We start from the raw sequence: 22,699 nt of genomic DNA, 5'->3' as shown, positions 1-22,699 counted from the left end.
CATCAGTGTTTACAGGACGTAGTTGAAGTATGTACTTGTAAGTGTGCATCTTTCAGTGTTTACAGGACATCATTTAAGTGTGTACTTGTAAGTGTGCATCCTTCAGTGTTTACAGGACATAGTTTAAGTGTGTAATTGTAAGTGCATCCTTCAGAGTTTACAGGACAGTTAAAGTGTGTACTTGTAAGTGTGCATCATTCAGTGTTTACAGGACATAGTTTAAGTGTGTACTTGTAAGTGTGCATCCTTCAATGTTTACAGGACATAGTTTAAGTGTGTACTTGTAAGTGTGCATCCTTCAGTGTTTACAGGACACATAGTTTAAGTGCGTACTTGTAAGTGTGCATCCTTCAGTGTTTACAAGACATAGTTTAGGTGTGTGCTTGTAAGTGTGCATCCTTCAGTGTTTACAGGACATACTTTAAAGTGTGTACTTGTAAGTGTGCATCCTTACCTGCTCGTCGTCATGTTTGGTTGGGACTAAAGTTTCTTGAAAGGCTCGTCGCTTCTTTCGCAGTTTTTCTCGTATGTCGCTAACGAGAGCAAGAATGGAACGCTAACGTTAATGAAAATATAATTCACAAAGTTTGTAGTTTAAACTGAAGCTAGTCTACGTTACCTGGGAGATGCCATGGCGACGGTGGGAGAGGAACTCTTTGACGTTAAAATGTGATCAAGACATCGTTACTACTTCGGTCCATTGGAGCTACATTGTAATATATTTCCTATAAATTATATAAAATATAATAACTCTAGGGAAAACGTCGCTACTATCGAGTTATTCTTGATTTTAACCCGTCAAACATTTAAGCTACTTAACTCCCCGGGTCTTCAACAACAACATGACGTGAGCCAGTATTCAGCACTCCAATTGGTTCATGTAGCTGTCTGTCATTAAACAACGTCTACTATTGGTCATTATGGTGACTCGGCACGCCCACAATAGAGCAATTTGTAGCTGCTTAGCAACGTGGTAACTGTTTCGCAACCTACCTTGCTACGGGAAGGCGGAAGCTGCACTTGTGAGGAAACATAAACATTTACAGTACTTTACAGCCTATTAACACAATATGTGTAACCGAGGGTTTATATATGTCACCTATACTGTATAAAACTACAAAATAACAAACACGAAGGCTCCAGTTTTACACGAGGACCACGTTATTTCGTTTGTTTTCAAAACTCCGCTCCACCACAACGTGTCATCACTTCCGCTCTGAGCGCCTTCAAAACAAGAGGTCAAGGCATAACAGTTTATAACAGGAACTTAACATCACAAAGAGGCAAGTCCATAAAAATAGGTTACATAGGTTTAAAAACTAATTCCCAACATAAAAATTTACAGTCTATTAACAAAAACATGTTTAAACTAATTTCAAACATAAACATTGACAGTACTATACAGTCTATTATTAACAAAACATGTTTAGGCTCATTTAAATATCCTTTAATCACTACCCTAAACCTTATCCAACAAAATCAATTTTTACTGACAGTAATTGGCTACAAGTTCTTCTTTAAAAACATAGTCTTTGTGTTAATATGATGGAGATACAGTTAACAAACACCTATTAATTTAAATGTTAACACACACACACACACACATTTGCAATAATGTTCATTGTCATTTCTGTTTTTAATATTTACTTCACTAAATGCCTCTCTGCTATCATTTTTACTATTCATATTTGTACACATCGTATTTGTTGTTTTTGTAGTTGTTGTCTCCCTGTCTTATCCACCTGTTGTTCCTGCAATTTCCCCCTATGTCTTCTTTTTATTCTTCTTTATATCCCCAAACATGAAATAAAATCCATTTAATAAAAGCAAATACAAATAAGGCAAGAAAAGAAGTATCCAAATTTCTCTTCTCTAAAGTAAATAAGAGTAAGAATAAGAGTAAGAATAAGAGAAAATGCCCAAAGATACCTTCAAGGAACTCAAAGTGCTTTGACACTATTTCCACATTCACCCATTCACACACTGATGGCGGGAGCTGCCATGCAAGGCCCTAACCACCACCCATCAGGAGCAAGGGTGAAGTGTCTTGCTCAAGGACACAACGGACGTGACGAGGTTGGTAGAAGGTGGGGATTGAACCACTGCCACGCCGTTGGGAGAGTGGCACTCTCATAAAAACTACGACACCGACTTCCCACCGACCGGCGAGCTGAAGAGAAGAAAGGTGAATGAACTAGAATGCCAGTTGTCTCCGGGTTAGGGTCATTTTTCTCACAGCTAACTTCGACAGCGAAAGTCATTTCATCGTTAAAAAAACGAAAGTCCTTCCAAGACGGAGAGATGGTAAAAGAGGCATCCGTTGAACCCCAACCAGGGGTTAGAGACCATGCTCCGTTGCGTCACTGCCAGCCAACCCTCCCACTGGAGCAGATACATACCGTGGGTGGAGTATGCCTATAACTCCATGACCAGCTCCGCCACAGGTATGTCCCCGTTCGAATGTTCACTTGGCTACCAACCACCCTTATTTTCCCAGCAAGAGGTCGAGGCAGCGGTACCCGCCACCCGAACCCACCTTAAACGCTGCCAGACCATCTGGAAGACTGCTCGGGCTGCCTTATTAAAGACGTCGGACAGGACGCACCAAAACGCCAACCGGCACAGCATCCCGGCACCATCCTATCGGCCCGGGCAGCAGGTGATGTTACGGGCCCAGCACCTCCACCTACAGGTACCTTCCCCGAAATTGGCACCCTGTAATGTGGGACCTTTCCCCATCAAAGCCAGAGTCAACCCTGCTGCCGTCCTTCTCTCTCCCGTCTTCCATGAAGAACCACCCGTTTTTTCACGTCTATCCAACCATCCATTTTCTACCGCTTGTCCCTTTTTGGGGTTGCGGGGGGGTGCTGGAGCCTATCTCAGCTACATTCGGGCGGAAGGCGGTGTACACCCTGGACAAGTCGTCCCCTCATCGCAGGGCCAACACAGATAGACCGACAACATTCACACACTAGGGCCAATTTAGTGTTGCCAATCAACCTATCCCCAGGTGCATGTTTTTGGCGGTGGGAGGAAGCCGGAGCACCCGGAGGGAACTCATGCAGTCATGGGGAGAACATGCAAACTCCACACAGAAAGATCCCGAGCCCGGGTTTGAACTCAGGACTTCTCAGGACCTTTGTATTGTGAGGCACATGCACTAACCCCTGTATCACCGTGCTGCCCCGGTTTTTCACGTGTCTCAGCTAAAACCTGTGTCTGTCAGCCCCCTCTTACCCCCAACCCCTGCCCCCCCTCCTCCCAGGGTCCTCGAGAGTGGTGATCCGGTGTGGATGGTGAAGGAGATCCTCAGGGTTCGTCGGCAGGGTAGAGAGCTGGTCTACCCTGGGGACGGCATGGCGTAGTGGGTACAGCAGCCGTGCCAGAAACCTGAGGGTTGCAGGTTCGCTCCCCGCCTCTTACCACCCCCGGTGCCGCTCACACCGGTGAATGAATGATGAATGATAGGTGGTGGTCGGAGGGGCCGTAGGCGCAAACTGGCAGCCACGCTTCCGTCAGTCTACCCCAGGGCAGCTGTGGCTACGAAAGTAGCTTACCACCACCAGGTGTGAATGAATGATGGGTTCTCACTTCTCTGTGAAGCGCTTTGAGTGTCTAGAAAAGCGCTATATAAATCTAATCCATTATTATTATTATTACCTGGTCGACTGAGAGGGCTATGGACCGGAGGACCGATTCTGGGTGCCGGCCTCCCACCTTGCGGACCCCTCTCTTCTAGAGGACTTTTACCGGGCCAACCCGGATGCACTCCGTAGCTCGTCGGGAGTCTCGCATAAGGAGGGGGGGGTACTGTCACGGCCCGTGCGCATTCTAATGCGCAGTCATCTGTACGCTCACCTCCAAGTGCGCCCCTGCGCGTGCCACTCCTGCAGCAGCTGCGAGCTGCACTCACTCTCCAATGAACACACCTGGCACTGATGAGAGGGAGATCCTGAGATCCCGTGCCAGAACGTAGCAACCTGTACATTGTACCGTAAGCTCGTCTCAAGCTCCCTCGTTGCCTTTCATTCCTGATCTCTGTGTTTTCCCGGCGTTGATTGTCGTGTCCTTCCTCGTCCCGCAGTTCCTTGTGTGTGTCCCCGAGTCGAGCTGTGTGTCTCGCACTCCTGGACCTTCCCTGTCTTCTTCGTGCTTCCATGATTCCGGCACCTTGCCTGTCCCTGGACTACGACGCCTCGCTCCCGCCTCTCGACCACTCTTCTGCCCCCGGACTACCCGGCGTTGATTGTCGTGTCCTTCCTCGTCCCCCAGTTCCTTGTGTGTGTCCCCGAGTCGAGCTGTGTGTCTCGCACTCCTGGACCTTCCCTGTCTTCTTCGTGTTTCCATGATTCCGGCACCTTGCCTGTCCCTGGACTACGACGCCTCGCTCCCGCCTCTCGACCACTCTTCCGCCCCCGGACTACCCTGCATGCCTTGCCCTTGTCTGACCGCACCACTCCTCTCAACACGCACCTCCAACATTTACGATAACACTCTCCAGTTACCCACTACACATAGTCTGACGCTCATTCCCTTTTGGTTAACTACACATCATTATATTTATATCTTTAATAAACACGTCCAAGGCTAAACGCGCTCCCTGCCTCAGTGTCGTCTTCTTCTCCCCGGTACCATTACACTTGCTTTACCATCCTGATCTGAGTGACACCGATTAGCTTTGTGATGTAGCATTTGCTGTGGACATACTGGCACACATGAATGAGCTGAATGTGAAGCTACAAGGCAAAGAGCAGTTTGTTTATGAAATGTAGAACTAGGCCTCTAGCTGTCACGGCCAGGGCGTATTCCAATGCGCCCTCATCTTTGCGCTCTGTTGCCGCACCCCGGCACGCGCCCACGGCCGCGTCACGCCCACATGCCGGCAAGGCTGTGGGCGATCAGCAATCAGCGTACCTGGACCTGATGAGAGGGAGCTGAATAAAGGACCAGTGGACCCAAGGATCCTTGCGGGAACTTAGTTCTCAATGGTGGACCATAAGCCTACTCTCGCTTTTTGCTCTCTGTCTTTCTCTGCGTTTTCCCTCCGTGCCTGACGTCCGTGTTTGTTCCCCCCTCAGTTCCTTCCCGAGTCTTACCCCTTGGAGATCTTCCGTGTTTTGCCTTCCTCGATCCTCGACCCTCGCTCTGGACACGGACTCTGACGCCTCTCTCTGCCCCACGGACCTCACGCGGATCACGGACCCCTTTTGCCTTGCCCCCTTTGGATTTGTCTGCTTCCTCATCCGACATCACGGTAACACACATAGTCCAACACCACTCACTCTTGGATTTTGTCACACACTCCCTTTCCTTAGTTTAGTTAGTATTGTTTAGAGGCCAAACAAGACGCAAGCCTGAGACCCAGACCAGTTTGTTTCAAACACATTTTATTTAACTTGCTGGTTTTCTTACTAAAATGATCATTCTAACTTCTAAAATAACGTACATCAATAGGTCATATGAAGATATAAGTCATAGTACATAATAATAATAATAATGTATTCGATTTATATAGCGCTTTTCTATCAACTAGATAGGCCATGATCTCACATCATGAATATAACATGTGATTGGATAGAATAATACAGAATTCCCAGAATCCTTGGCGGTGTTGTCAGGGTGTGACGTCCTCTGCCGTTGCGTCCAATAAGTTGGCGTCAGCGTAGAGCAGGAAGCCTGAGAACAAACTGTCAGCCCAGCCCTGGTCGGCAAATAAACCGTTCTGGTCTTTGTAGAAGACCTCCATCCACACCTGGTCTTCAGGGTCCAGGTGCATCAGCGTGGACCCAGAAGCCACGTCGTGGTTGCCCGTGTTGGCGTCGTAGGTCTTGAGGCGATACTGCCCGTTGTGCACCAGGGCGATGGCCAGGTGTTTGTTGGCCAGTGTGACGTGGTAGGAGAAGTGGTAAATGCCCGGGTAGGCACACGTGAACTTGCCCGTCTGGGGGCTGTAATGGCCGCCCATGTCAAAGAGCACCTTGTTGAACTTGATGGGCGTGTACTCGACGGGGTAGCTGCTGGTGATGCCCGCTGAGAACGCTGACTTGGGCGCCGTGTCGCCGCATCGGCATTTTCCCGCAGTGCCGGCAGTCCCGCGTTGGCCCTTTTGTCCTTTCTCGCCGTCATGGCTAGCGCCCGGCGGGCCCGCGTCTCCATCCTGTCCCACAGGACCTCGTTTACCTGCAGGGCCACGCCCACCTCGCTCGCCAAGCTTACCTGTAGGCCCGACTCTGCCTTTCAAACCTGAAACACGACAGTAGATTTTTTACTAATGGTACATTTCTATTGGTATATTTACTAATGGTATATTAGTAATGGTATATTTAATAATGGTATATTAGTAATGGTATATTTAATAACGGTATATTTACTAATGGTACATTTCTATTGGGATATTTACAAATGGTATATTACTTATGGTATATTTACTTATGGTATATTACTATTGGTACATTTCTATTGGTACAATTCTATTGGGATATTTAGCAATGGTATGTATAATAATGGTATATTAGTAACGATGTATTAGTAATGGTATATTTAATAATGGTATATTTAATAATGGTATATTAGTAACGGTGTATTAGTAATAGTATATTAGTAATGGTATATTTAATAACGGTATATTACTAATGGTATATTTACTAATAGTATTATTCTAATGGTATATTCAATTATGGTATATTACTAATGGTATATTTGCAAATGTTATATTTACTAGAGGTACATTTACTAACGGTATATTACTGATGGTATATTTTATACTGGTATATTACTAATGGTATATTTGCCAATGGTATGGATATTTACTAGTGGTACATTTAATAATGGTATATTACTAATGGTATATTTTAAACTGGTATATTACTAATGGTATATTTACTATTAGTACATTTACTATTGGTATATTTACCGATGATATATTTACTAATGGTACATTACTCTTGGTATATTTATTAGTACTATATATCTAAACGGTATTTTAATTATGGTATATTACCAATGGTATATTACTAATGGTATATTTACTAATGGTGTATTACTATTGGTATTTTTACGACTGGTTTATTTCTAATGGTTTATTACTAATAGTATATTTACTAATGGTATATATAGCAATAGTTACTAATGCTATATTTACCAATGCTACATGTACTACTGGTATATTATTTAAGGTATATTTACCAATGGTATATTGCTAATGGTATATGTACTAATTGTATATTACAAATGGTATATTTCCCTAATGGTAGATTTAATAATAGTATAGTTACTAATGGTGTATTTATTAATGGTGTATTTACTAATGGTGTATTTACTAATGGTAGGTGTAATTACTAATTGTATAGTTACTAATGGTGTATTTACTATCCCCTTCTACTCTGGTCCAGCTGCACCAAACACTTAACACTTAGTAAACACTTAGTAGACACTTAATAGAAATTTAGTAGACACTTAGTAAAGACTTGTTGGACACTTAAACACTTAGTAGACACTTAGTAAACACTTGTTAGACACTTAAACACTTAGTAGACACTTAGTAAACACTTGTTAGACACTTAAACACTTAGTAGACACTTAGTAAACACTTGTTAGACACTTAAACACTTAGTAGACACTTAGTAGACACTTAAACACTTAGTAGACACTTAGAAGACACTTAGTAGACACTTAGTAGACACGTAGTGGACACTTAAACACTTAGTAGACACTTAGTAAACACTTGTTATACACATAAACACTTAGTAGACACTTGTTATACACATAAACACTTAGTAGACACTTGTTATACACATAAACACTTAGTAGACACTTAGTAAACACGTGTTAGACACTTAAACACTGAGTAGACACTTAGTAGACACTTAGTAAACACTTGTTAGACACTTAAACACTTAGTAGACACTTAGTAGACACTTAGTAAACACTTGTTAGACACTTAAACACTTAGTAGACACTTAGAAAACACTTAATAGACACTTAGTAGACACTTAGTAAAAACTTGTTAGACACTTAAACACTTTGTAAACACTTAGTAGACACTTAGCACACACTTAAACACTTACAAAACTTAGCAGACACTTAGTAGACACTTAGTAAACACTTGTTGGACACGTAAACACATAGTAGACACTTAGTAAACATTTGTTAGACACTTAAACACTTGGTAGACTATTAGTAAACACTTGTTAGACACTTAAACACTTAGTAGACAATTAGTAAACACTTGTTAGACACTTAAACACTTAGTACATACTTAGTAGACACGTAGTAGACACTTAGTAGACACTTAAACACTTACAAAACTTAGTAGAAAATTAGTAGACACTTAGTAGACACTTAGTAAACACTTGTTAGACACTTAAACACTTAGTAGACACTTAGTAAACACTTGTTAGACACGTAAACACATAGTAGACACTTGTTAGACACGTAAACACATAGTAGACACTTAGTAAACACTTGTTAGACACTTAAACACTTAGTAGACACTTAGTAAACACTTGTTAGACACTTAAACACTTAGTAGACACTTAGTAAACACTTGTTAGACACATAAACACATAGTAGACACTTAGTAAACACTTGTTGGACACTTAAACACTTAGTAGACACTTAGTAAACACTTGTTAGACACATAAACACATAGTAGACACTTAGTAAACACTTGTTAGACACTTAAACACTTAGTAGACACTTAGTAAACACTTGTTAGACACTTAAACACCTAGTAGACACTTAGTAAACACTTGTTAGACACGTAAACACATAGTGGACACTTGTTAGACACGTAAACACATAGTAGACACTTAGTAAACACTTGTTAGACACTTAAACACTTAGTAGATGTTTAGTAGACACTTAGTAAACACTTGTTAGACACTTAAACACTTAGTAGACACTTAGTAAACACTTGTTAGACACATAAACACATAGTAGACACTTAGTAAACACTTGTTAGACACTTAAACACTTAGTAGACACTTAGTAAACACTTGTTAGACACTTAAACACTTAGTAGACACTTAGTAAACACTTGTTAGACACGTAAACACATAGTAGACACTTGTTAGACACGTAAACACATAGTAGACACTTAGTAAACACTTGTTAGACACTTAAACACTTAGTAGACACTTAGTAAACACTTGTTAGACACTTAAACACTTAGTAGACACTTAGTAGACACTTAGTAAACACTTGTTAGACACTTAAACACTTAGTAGACACTTAGTAAACACTTGTTAGACACTTAAACACTTAGTAAATGTTTAGTAGACACTTAGTAAACACTTGTTAGACACTTAAACACTTAGTAGACGCTTAATAGACACTAAGTAAACATTTAATAGAGTTAAATACAAATAAGGCAACAGGGGAAGTATCCAACACTTTTCTAAACTAATTGTGTAAATTTAGATATGATCATCTTCATCCGTACATCCGACATGATCATCTACATCTAAATGTGTACATCACATATGATCATCTACATCTAAATGTGTACATCACATATGATCATCTACATCTAAATGTGTACATCACATATGATCATCTACATCTAAATGTGTACATCACATATGATCATCTACATCTAAATGTGTACATCACATATGATCATCTACATCTAAATGTGTACATCACATATGATCATCTACATCTAAATGTGTACATCACATATGATCATCTACATCTAAATGTGTACATCACATATGATCATCTACATCTAAATGTGTACATCACATATGATCATCTACATCTAAATGTGTACATCACATATGATCATCTACATCTAAATGTGTACATCACATATGATCATCTACATCTAAATGTGTACATCACATATGATCATCTACATCTAAATGTGTACATCACATATGATCATCTAAATGTGTACATCACATATGATCATCTAAATGTGTACATCACATATGATCATCTACATCTAAATGTGTACATCACATATGATCATTTACATCTAAATGTGTACATCATATATGATCATCTACATCTAAATGTGTACATCACATATGATCATCTACATTTAAATGTGTACATCACATATGATCATCTACATCTAAATGTGTACATCCGACATGATCATCTACATCTAAATGTGTACATCACATATGATCATCTACATCTAAATGTGTACATCACATATGATCATCTACATTTAAATGTGTACATCACATATGATCATCTAAATGTGTACATCCGACATGATCATCTACATCTAAATGTGTACATCCGACATGATCATCTACATCTAAATGTGTACATCACATATGATCATCTACATCTAAATGTGTACATCACATATGATCATCTACATCTAAATGTGTACATCACATATGATCATCTACATCTAAATGTGTACATCATATATGATCATCTACATCTAAATGTGTACATCACATATGATCATCTAAATGTGTACATCACATATGATCATCTACAATTAAATGTGTACATCACATATGATCATCTACATCTAAATGTGTACATCACATATGATCATCTAAATGTGTACATCACATATGATCATCTAAATGTGTACATCACATATGATCATCTACATCTAAATGTGTACATCACATATGATCATCTCCATCTAAATGTGTACATCACATATGATCATCTCCATCTAAATGTGTACATCATATATGATCATCTACATCTAAATGTGTACATCATATATGATCATCTAAATGTGTACATCACATATGATCATCTCCATCTAAATGTGTACATCACATATGATCATCTACATCTAAATGTGTACATCACATATGATCATCTCCATCTAAATGTGTACATCACATATTATCATCTACATCTAAATGTGTACATCACATATGATCATCTACATCTAAATGTGTACATCATATATGATCATCTAAATGTGTACATCATATATGATCATCTAAATGTGTACATCACATATGATCATCTACATCTAAATGTGTACATCACATATGATCATCTACATCTAAATGTGTACATCATATATGATCATCTAAATGTGTACATCATATATGATCATCTAAATGTGTACATCACATATGATCATCATGCGAATAGAGAAATCTATTTACTGGGTGATATGAATGTTGACTGGCTGGGACAGGGGTGTACAAACAAAAATAAGTTACTATCCATTTTAAATGCTTGCAATCTGTCCCAAATTGTTGCCCCTCCCACGAGAATAGGTAGTAATAGTGATGGTATTATTATAGCTACATGCATTGATCATATTTATACAAATGTTCCGGACCAATGCTCCAAAGCAGTCTCGGTTCCTGTAGGTTTTACTGACCACAATATAATATCTGTCACTAGAAAGACAAGGGTTCCTAAACCTAAAGCGAAAATTATTTTTACAAGGTCTTATAAGAGATTTGATGAAGAATGTTTTATTGATGAAATATCCTGTTTAAATTGGAACGAGGTGTGCAGTGAGGAAGACCCTGAGGCTGCACTGGACTTATTTATGTTAATGTACATGAGTGTTGTGGACAAGCATGCCCCTTTGAAGAAGTGTTCTGTCAAAACTAAGTCTGCCCCATGGATTGATAATGGACTTAGAGGTTTAATGACAGAAAGAGACATGGCTAAAAAAGCCTCCGTCAACTCTGGTTTAATTGATGACAGGCATAAGTACTGTTCCTTAAGAAACCAGGTCACAAAGTTAAACAAACTGAAAAAAAGGGAATATTACAAACAGAGGTTATATGATGTGAGATATGATAGCAAAAACTTATGGAATGTTTTGAATGAAATCATGGGTAGAAAGAACAATGTCTGTACACCTTTTGTGGAATCAAATGGGTTGGTACTCACTAAGCCATGTGACATTGCCAATCATTTTAATAACTATTATGTTGACAAGGTATCTCAATTAAGGCATGGTATGCATATATCCAATAACAACAAATCAGCTGACCTCATTAGGAATATTATAATGGATAATAAGGACTGTGAATTCAATTTTCATCAGGTTGAAGTCAGTGAGGTTGAGAGGTTACTACACTCTCTTCCTGACAACAAAGTAGCTGGTGTAGACAACCTGGATAGTAAATTACTGAAAATGACTGCTGGTATCATATCAGTGCCTGTTTGTCATATTTTTAATAAATGTTTACAAGTGGGCCTGTGTCCAAAGATATGGAAGGTGGCTAAGGTTACTCCTCTACATAAGGATACCAAATTGGCTTTCAATGAGGGCAATTCTAGACCAATAAGCATCCTACCTGGGTTATGTAAAATACTGGAGAAATGTGTGTATGCACAAATTCAAGCTTACTTTCAATCAAATGGGCTAGCAACTGATTCTCAACATGCATATAGAACGGGCCACTCTACGTCCACGGCTCTTATACAAATGACGGACGATTGGCTTAATGCTATAGATAATTCTATGTTGGTTGGAGCTGTGCTGTTAGATTTTAGTGCTGCATTTGACATGATTGACCACTCTCTTTTAATTGAGAAACTTAAATGTTATGGTTTTAATACTTCAAGTTTAATGTGGATACAGAGTTATTTGTCCTCAAGATCACAACAGGTGTATCTTAATGGCAGCTTGTCTAATAGCAGAAGTTTGGATTGTGGTGTTCCACAGGGAAGTTGCCTAGGACCTTTACTTTTTTCTATATTCACCAATGATTTACCTTGGGCTACCGGGCGTGCAAGATTGGTTCTTTATGCTGATGATGCAACCTTATATCATGCTGCACCATCATGCAGTGTACTTAATGTAGTATTGAGTGAGGAACTAAAAGCTGTGCATGACTGGACAGTATGTAACAGACTTGTCCTTAACACCTCAAAAACAAAAAGTATTATATTGGGGACTAGGCAAGGGTTATCTTGTGACCCAAAGTTGGATTTGAGGCTAGGTATTTCAACAGTTCAACAGGTCAGAAGTGCCAAGCTCCTTGGAGTGATGCTGGACTGCACTCTATCCTGGTCAAATCATATCAGTGATATAGTTACAAAGATGGGAAGGGCTGTTGGTATTTCCAGGAAATGTGCTGGTTTTGCTGATCCACCTCTTCTTTGTCAAATTGTTAAGAGTTTAGTCTTGTGTCATATTGACTATTGTTCTACAGTCTGGGCGTCTGCTGCAAGTGGTGAGATCAGTAAGCTCCAGATTGTCCAGAATAGGGCAGCAAGGCTGGTTCTTGGTTGTTCACTAAGAACCAATGTGAACCAAATGCATGCTTCTCTTTCCTGGCTAACAGTGCAGAACAGGTTGTTGGCTAATACTCTTATATTGTTCAAATCAGTAACCGGTAGTAAAACTCCTGCTTTTCTCATGGCCCAAATAGTTCACAGTAGCACTATACATAATCACAATACCAGGGCATCCAGTGAGGGGCATTTTGTACTCCCTCGTCCCAGGAAGAATGCTTTGCGGAAATATTTTATTTATAGATCTTTATCGCTCTGGAATAACCTGCCTCGAATTCTCACCAGCATTGAAAGTAAACAGGTTTTTAAAAAGAGAGTAATATTTTATCTGAGTTTTTAAATTAGTTTGCTCATTGATGATTTGTTTGTTATATTTATATGGTAATTATTATTCTGTGACTGTAAATTGTTTGCTTGTTTTTTTATTGATGCTTTTATTTTTTTCTGTATTGTGTAGTTATAATTATATGCTTTTACTTGTAATTGTATTGAATTGTGGACCCCAGGAAGACTAGTGGGTTGTTGAGGCAACCAGCTAATGGGGATCCTTAATAAAAATCAAAATCAAATCTACATCTAAATGTGTACATCATATATGATCATCTAAATGTGTACATCATATATGATCATATAAATGTGTACATCATATATGATCATCTAAATGTGTACATCACATATGATCATCTACATCTAAATGTGTACATCACATATGATCATCTACATCTAAATGTGTACATCACATATGATCATCTAAATGTGTACATCACATATGATCATCTACATCTAAATGTGTACATCACATATGATCATCTACATCTAAATGTGTACATCATATATGATCATATAAATGTGTACATCACATATGATCATCTACATCTAAATGTGTACATCACATATGATCATCTAAATGTGTACATCACATATGATCATCTACATCTAAATGTGTACATCATATATGATCATCTAAATGTGTACATCATATATGATCATCTAAATGTGTACATCATATATGATCATCTAAATGTGTACATCACATATGATCATCTACATCTAAATGTGTACATCATATATGATCATCTAAATGTGTACATCATATATGATCATCTAAATGTGTACATCACATATGATCATCTACATCTAAATGTGTACATCACATATGATCATCTACATCTAAATGTGTACATCACATATGATCATCTCCATCTAAATGTGTACATCACATATGATCATCTAAATGTGTACATCACATATGATCATCTACATCTAAATGTGTACATCACATATGATCATCTACATCTAAATGTGTACATCACATATGATCATCTCCATCTAAATGTGTACATCACATATGATCATCTAAATGTGTACATCATATATGATCATCTAAATGTGTACATCACATATGATCATCTACATCTAAATGTGTACATCACATATGATCATCTCCATCTAAATGTGTACATCATATATGATCATCTAAATGTGTACATCACATATGATCATCTACATCTAAATGTGTACATCACATATGATCATCTACATCTAAATGTGTACATCACATATGATCATCTAAATGTGTACATCATATATGATCATCTAAATGTGTACATCACATATGATCATCTCCATCTAAATGTGTACATCACATATGATCATCTAAATGTGTACATCACATATGATCATCTAAATGTGTACATCACATATGATCATCTACATCTAAATGTGTACATCACATATGATCATCTACATCTAAATGTGTACATCACATATGATCATCTACATCTAAATGTGTACATCACATATGATCATCTACATCTAAATGTGTACATCACATATGATCATCTAAATGTGTACATCACATATGATCATCTACATCTAAATGTGTACATCATATATGATCATCTAAATGTGTACATCATATATGATCATCTAAATGTGTACATCCAACATGATCATCTACATCTAAATGTGTACATCACATATGATCATCTACATCTAAATGTGTACATCACATATGATCATCTCCATCTAAATGTGTACATCATATATGATCATCTAAATGTGTACATCACATATGATCATCTCCATCTAAATGTGTACATCAGACAGATTTAGAACAGACGGATACGGATCCCCTGGTGTAGAATCTTCTGATGATATCATACCTGGATCTCCCTTCTGTCCCTTTTCCCCTTTCCTGCCGTCTCTGCCGTCTCTGCCAGGGACACCCACGTTCCCGTCCCCTCCCGGGGCCCCGCTGGGGCCGGGCTGGCCGGGGGTGCCGGGTGATCCGGGTACGCTGCAGAGCAGACGGGGGGGCATTCCCTTCAGCAGCTGTGCCAGTCCACATTGGCACAGGCAGATCAGCGCCATGACGGCCCACATCTTCACATCTGCACCCACAAGAACATTCCTTCTGACTCCCACTCGGAGCGTTCTTTCATTCTGCGTTCAAACACAACTTATTCTTTTGTGTGTGATTGTTGTTTGGACATATTTTATATCACCTTTTCAAAGTTAGACTTCCATGTAGAAAGTGTGCACCCCTAAAAACATCATGTGTACAACGGGGGTGCAAACCTTTGGGAACCCAACGACTCAATCCGATGATTGATTCCTGCAATATATTATTTCGTGTCATAATTATACTGAGTCTTTTTCAAAATTGAGTTTTGAATAAGAAATAAATGGAATCCATTCTTTGAAATGATGACTCATTTCATAAAGAAGATGAATAAGGATCCAAAAACTTGAATGGATATTTAGTGCGCCCCTAATGTACATGTCAGCTGCAAGTCTACTGACCCCAAAAAGCTTCTGCTACAGACTCTATTGTTATTATTATTATTAATATTAATATTATTATTATCATTATTATTATTGTTACTATTATCATTATCATTATATTAATATTCATGCTGTTATTATCATTATTATTGTCATTGTCATTATTGTTATTATCAGTGTTGTTATTATTATTTACATCATTATTATTATTTTTATTTGTATTGTTAATTTTGTTATCATTATGGTTATTATTGTTTTTATTACTATTATTATTGTTATCATCATTGTTATTATTATTAATATCATCATGTTATTATCATTATTAGTGTTAATATTATTGTTATTATTATTGTTTTTACTATTAATGCTATTATTATTGTTACTATAATTGTTACTATTATTATTTTTCTTATATTATTATTTTTTGTTATTATCATTCCTATTGTTATTGTCATCATTATTGTTATTATTATCATCATCATTATTATTATTTTTATTGTTAAAATTGTTGTTATTATTATTATTGTTTTTATTATTATTATTATTATTATTATTATTATTATTATTATTATTGTTACTATTATTGTTATTATTATTATTTTTATTATATAATTGTTTTGGTTATTATCATTACTATTGTTATTGTCATAATTATTGTTATTATCAATATTAATATTATTATTATCATTATTATTATTGTTACTATTATCATTCTTCTTATATTAATATTAATGTTGTTATTATCATTATTATTGTCATTGTCATTATTGTTATTATCAATGTTGTTATTATTATTTACATCATTATTATTATTTGTATTTTTATTGTTAATATTGTTATCATTATTGTTATTCTTGTTTTTATCACTATTATTATTGTTATCATCATTGTTATTATTATTATTATTAATATCATCATTATGTTATTATTATTATTATATTACTATTGTTATTTTTCTTATATTATTATTTTTTGTTATCATTCCTATTGTTATCATCATCATTATTATTATTTTTATTAATGTTAAAATTGGTGTTATTATTATTATTATTATTATTATTATTATTATTATTATTATTATTGTTACTATTATTGTTATTATTATTATTTCTCTTATATAATTTTTTTTGGTAATTATCATTACTATTATTATTGTCATCATTATTGTTATTATCATTGTTGTTATTATTTGTATTATTATTGCTAATATTGTTGTTATTATATTATGTATGTTATTGTTTGTATTATTATTGTATTATTTTATTATTATTATTATTATTATTATCATCATCATTCTTGATATTATTCTAATTATTGTTATCATTAATGTTTTTATTATTAATGCTATTAATACTGTCAGTATTATAATTATTCTTAATATTGTCATTAATATTGTTATTATTATTATTATTATTATTATTATTGTTACTACTATTGTCATCATTTTTCTTTTGTTGTTATTTTTATAATATAGTTATTATTTGTATTGTTATTATTATTATTGTTACTATTATTGTTATTATTATTATTTCTCTTATATAATTGTTTTGGTAATTATCATTACTATTATTATCGTCATCATTATTGTTATTATCATTGTTAATAATATTATTATTATTATTATTGTTAATATTGTTATTATATTATGTATGTTATTGTTTGTATTATTATTGTATTATTTTATTATTATTATTATTGTTATTATTATTATCATCATTCTTGATATTATTCTTATTATTGTTATCATTATTGTTTTTATTATTAATGCTATTAATATTGTTAGAATGATAAGTATTGTTAATATTGTCATTATTATTGTTATTATTATTATTATTATTATTGTTACTACTATTGTTATCATTCTTCTTTTGTTGTTATTTTTATAATATAGTTATTATTTGCATTGTTATTGTCATCATTATTGTTAATATTGTTGTTAAAATTATTGTTGTTATTAATATTGTTATTATCATTATTATTATTGTTAGCATTATTAATTTTTTCATTATTATCATTATTGTACCTTGTACTTATTACACACATGGTGTGTGAGCGTAATATTCATATTATTATTATTATCATTATTATTATTGTTACTATTATCATTCTTCTTATATTAATATTCATGTTGTTATTATCATTATTATCATTGTTAGCATTATTAATGTTGTCATTATTATCATTATTGTACCTTGTACTTATTGCACACATGGTGTGTGAGCGCTCACATCAAACTTGTGTCCAACTCGTCTTTGGGCCAAAACATTCCCAAAGTGTGACATGACTCTTGTGTTAGAGGCAAGCACCAAGGAAGGGGGAACAGGAACTTTTCTCAGAGGGAAACGCACGCACACACACACACACACACACACACACACACACACACACACACACACACACACACACACACACACACACACACACACACACACACATGCACACACACACACACACACACACACACACACACACACACACACACACACACACACACACACACACAAATGGACCAGGGCGAGGCGGGAACACGTGTGTGTGTGTGTGCGTGAAATGTAAATGCCACACCATGAACCTATCCTGACCTTTGACCTTTCTGTGCATTCAGGAGGTTCGGAGGAGAAAGTTCCAGAAGAAAAGTGAATATTTCCCTCAGAGCCAAGATGATGACGTCAGCATGAAAGGAGCACATGTGGATCCAGATGTGCACCAAATGTGTTCAGAGAACATCACATGCTGAAGAAGTATTTCAACTACCCCCCCACCCCCCCCTCTGCTGACTAAACAGATCAGCAGTGCAATGCATGATGGGATGTCGCACTTATTTACTGTGTTGGAGCAAGATGTGGATGTTGTATTCAGATATGATCTACATTGTACTCTTTTTTACCTATGTAGTCAAATACAACACCTGTTGTAGATACAAATCATCATAATAACAACAATAATAATGTTGTAGATAATAACAAGAATAATGATGTAGATAATCATCGTCATAATAACAACAATAATAATGATGTCAATTATAATCATCATAATAACAACAATAATGATGTAGATAATCATCATAATAATAACAATAATAATGATGTCAATAATAAACATCATAATAATAACAATAATAATGATGTAGATAGTCATCATCATAATAACAACAATAATAATGATGTCAATTATAATCATCATAATAACAACAATAATAATGTTGTAGATAATAACAAGAATAATGATGTAGATAATCATCATCATAATAACAACAATAATAATGATGTCAATTATAATCATCATAATAACAACAATAATGATGTAGATAATCATCATAATAATAACAATAATAATGATGTCAATAATAAACATCATAATAATAACAATAATAATGATGTAGATAGTCATCATCATAATAACAACAATAATAATGATGTAGATAATAATCATCATAATAACAATAATAATTATGTAGATAATCATCATCATAATAACAACAATAATAATGATAGAGATAATAATCATAATAATAACAATAATAATAATGTAGATTATCATCATCATAGTGACAACAATAATAATGATGTCAATAATAATCATCATAATAACAATAATAATGATGTACATAATAATCATCATAATAACAATAATAATGATGTAGATAATCATCATCATAATAACAACAATAATATTGACACTTGTGATTTAGGGCTATATAAATAAACATTGATTGATTGATTGATTGATGTCAATAATAATAATCATCATTATAACAATAATAATGATGTAGATAATCATCATCGTAACAACAACAATAATGTTAGAGATAATAATCCTCTTATTAACAATAATAATGATGTAGATTATCATCATCATAGTAACAACAATAATAATGATGTTAATAATCCATCCATCCATTTTCTACCGCTTATTCACTTCGGGGTCGCGGGGGGCGCTGGAGCCTATCTCTGCTACAATCGGGCGTAATCATCATAATAACAATAATAATGATGTAGATAGTCATCATCATAATAACAATAATAATGATGTAAATAATAATCATCATAATAACAATAATAATGATGTAGATAGTCATCATCATAATAACAACAATAATAATGATGTAAATAATAATCATCATAATAACAATAATAATAATGATAGAGATAATTATCATCATAAAACAACAATAATAATGAAGTACATAATCATCATAATAATAATGATGTAGATAATATTCATCATAATAACAGTAATAATGATGTAGCTAATCATAATAAAAACAATAATAATGATGTACATAATAATCATCATAATAACAACAATAATAATGATGTAGCTAATCATCATAATAGTAATGATGTAGATAATAATCATCATAATAACAACAATAATAATGATGTAGATAATCATCATCATAATAACAATAATAACGATGTAGATAATCATCATCATAATAACAATAATAATGATAGAGATAATAATCATCGACAGACATAGTTATCAGTATCAGACTACATGTGACATAGTTATCAGTATCAGACTGTATGTGACATAGTTATCAGTATCAGACTACATGTGACATAGTTATCAGTATCAGACTGTATGTGACATAGTTAGCAGTATCAGACTACATGTGACATAGTTATCAGTATCAGACTGTATGTGACATAGTTAGCAGTATCAGACTACATGTGACATAGTTATCAGTATCGTGACATAGTTATCAGTATCAGACTGCATGTGACATAGTTATCAGTATCAGACTACATGTGACAGTTATCAGTATCAGACTACATGTGACATAGTTATCAGTATCAGACTACATGCGACATAGTTAGCAGTATCGGACTACATGTGACATTGTTAGCAGTATCTGACTGCATGTGACATAGTTATCAGTATCAGACTACATGTGACATAGTTATCAGTATCAGACTACATGCGACATAGTTAGCAGTATCGGACTACATGTGACATAGTTATCAGTATCAGACTACATGCGACATAGTTAGCAGTATCGGACTACATGTGACATTGTTAGCAGTATCTGACTGCATGTGACATAGTTATCAGTATCAGACTACATGTGACATAGTTATCAGTATCAGACTACATGCGACATAGTTAGCAGTATCGGACTACATGTGACATTGTTAGCAGTATCTGACTGCATGTGACATAGTTATCAGTATCAGACTACATGTGACATAGTTAGCAGTATCAGACTACATGTGACATAGTTAGCAGTATCAGACTACATGTGACTTAGTAATCAGTATCGTGACACAGTTATCAGTATCAGACTGCATGTGACATAGTTATCAGTATCAGACTACATGTGACATAGTTATCAGTATCAGACTACATGTGACATAGTTATCAGTATGACATAGTTATCAGTATCAGACTACATGTGACATAGTTATCAGTATCAGACTACATGTGACATAGTTATCAGTATGACATAGTTATCAGTATCAGACTACATGTGACATAGTTATCAGTATCAGACTACATGTGACATAGTAATCAGTATCAGACTACATGTGACATAGTTATCAGTATGACATAGTTATCAGTATCAGACTACATGTGACATAGTTATCAGTATGACATAGTTATCAGTATCAGACTACATGCGACATAGTTATCAGTATCAGACTACATGTGACATAGTTATCAGTATCAGACTACATGTGACATAGTTATCAGTATGACATAGTTATCAGTATCAGACTACATGTGACATAGTTATCAGTATCAGACTACATGTGACATAGTTATCAGTATGACATAGTTATCAGTATCAGACTACATGTGCCATAGTTATCAGTATCAGACTACATGTGACATAGTTATCAGTATGACATAGTTATCAGTATCAGACTACATGTGACATAGTTATCAGTATGACATAGTTATCAGTATCAGACTACATACGACATAGTTAGCAGTATCGGACTACATGTGACATTGTTAGCAGTATCTGACTGCATGTGACATAGTTATCAGTATCAGACTACATGTGACATAGTTAGCAGTATCAGACTACATGTGACATAGTTAGCAGTATCAGACTACATGTGACTTAGTTATCAGTATCGTGACACAGTTATCAGTATCAGACTGCATGTGACATAGTTATCAGTATCAGACTACATGTGACATAGTTATCAGTATCAGACTACATGTGACATAGTTATCAGTATGACATAGTTATCAGTATCAGACTACATGTGACATAGTTATCAGTATCAGACTACATGTGACATAGTTATCAGTATGACATAGTTATCAGTATCAGACTGCATGTGACATAGTTATCAGTATCAGACTACATGTGACATAGTTATCAGTATGACATAGTTATCAGTATCAGTCTTACCTCCCATGGAAGATCGGTCCTACACTTAGGTTGACATCTTCTACTTCAGTGATATCACCACATCAGCGTGCTGCCCTCAGACAAGTCCAGCTGCATGGACTCCTCCCCCCTCAGCCTGGACCCGCCCCCTTTCTGTCATGCAGGCAGACACAACACCAAGTACAAATACACACTATATGAGTATTACCAAGTACAAATACACACAATATGAGTATTACCAAGTACAAATACACACAATATGAGTATTACCAAGTACAAATACACACAATATGAGTATTACCAAGTACAAATACACACAATATGAGTACTACCAAGTACAAATACACACAATATGAGTATTACCAA

At 35.6% G+C, this 22,699-nt stretch overlaps 2 protein-coding genes across 3 annotated transcripts in view; both read right to left on the bottom strand.

Annotated features, from left to right (window-relative positions):
* The window catches only part of LOC133644381 (coiled-coil and C2 domain-containing protein 2A-like), a 104,117-nt gene extending 103,272 nt beyond the window's left edge, over nucleotides 1-845 (bottom strand). Inside the window, exons 1-2 of the mRNA XM_062038801.1 lie at nucleotides 620-845; nucleotides 455-533 (exon numbers count right to left, since the gene is read on the bottom strand). Coding sequence (XP_061894785.1) covers nucleotides 455-533; nucleotides 620-633 — 93 coding nt within the window. The 5' untranslated portion in view covers nucleotides 634-845. The remainder of the gene's footprint in view (nucleotides 1-454; nucleotides 534-619) is intronic.
* A 4,190-nt stretch (nucleotides 846-5,035) lies between these two features.
* LOC133644127 (complement C1q tumor necrosis factor-related protein 7-like) lies at nucleotides 5,036-22,464 on the bottom strand. Of its 2 annotated transcripts, none has more exons than XM_062038449.1 (3): nucleotides 22,355-22,390; nucleotides 15,363-15,642; nucleotides 5,036-6,243 (listed from the first exon to the last, which is right to left on the bottom strand). In XM_062038449.1, exons 2-3 carry the CDS (start codon nucleotides 15,580-15,582, stop codon nucleotides 5,615-5,617), a joined length of 849 nt encoding a protein of 282 aa, XP_061894433.1. In that variant the 5' UTR covers nucleotides 15,583-15,642; nucleotides 22,355-22,390; the 3' UTR covers nucleotides 5,036-5,614. The 2 variants fall into 2 exon arrangements, with proteins under 2 accessions (XP_061894433.1, XP_061894432.1); XM_062038448.1 differs by having other exon boundaries at nucleotides 5,039-6,243; nucleotides 15,363-15,590; nucleotides 22,355-22,464.
* Nucleotides 22,465-22,699: the final 235 nt, after the last annotated feature.

This window comes from Entelurus aequoreus, linkage group LG27 (genome assembly GCF_033978785.1).
Source record: "Entelurus aequoreus isolate RoL-2023_Sb linkage group LG27, RoL_Eaeq_v1.1, whole genome shotgun sequence".
Classification (NCBI taxonomy): domain Eukaryota; kingdom Metazoa; phylum Chordata; class Actinopteri; order Syngnathiformes; family Syngnathidae; genus Entelurus; species Entelurus aequoreus.
This window is presented reverse-complemented; position numbering and strand designations above follow the sequence as displayed.

What these genes read in the sequence shown, in the direction of transcription:
- LOC133644127 (XM_062038448.1), bottom strand. An exon ending in GGGACAGAAGGGAGATCCAG is followed by an intron (nt 6,244 to 15,362) that starts GTATGATATCAT and finishes GTCGTGTTTCAG; the next exon opens with GTTTGAAAGGCAGAGTCGGG.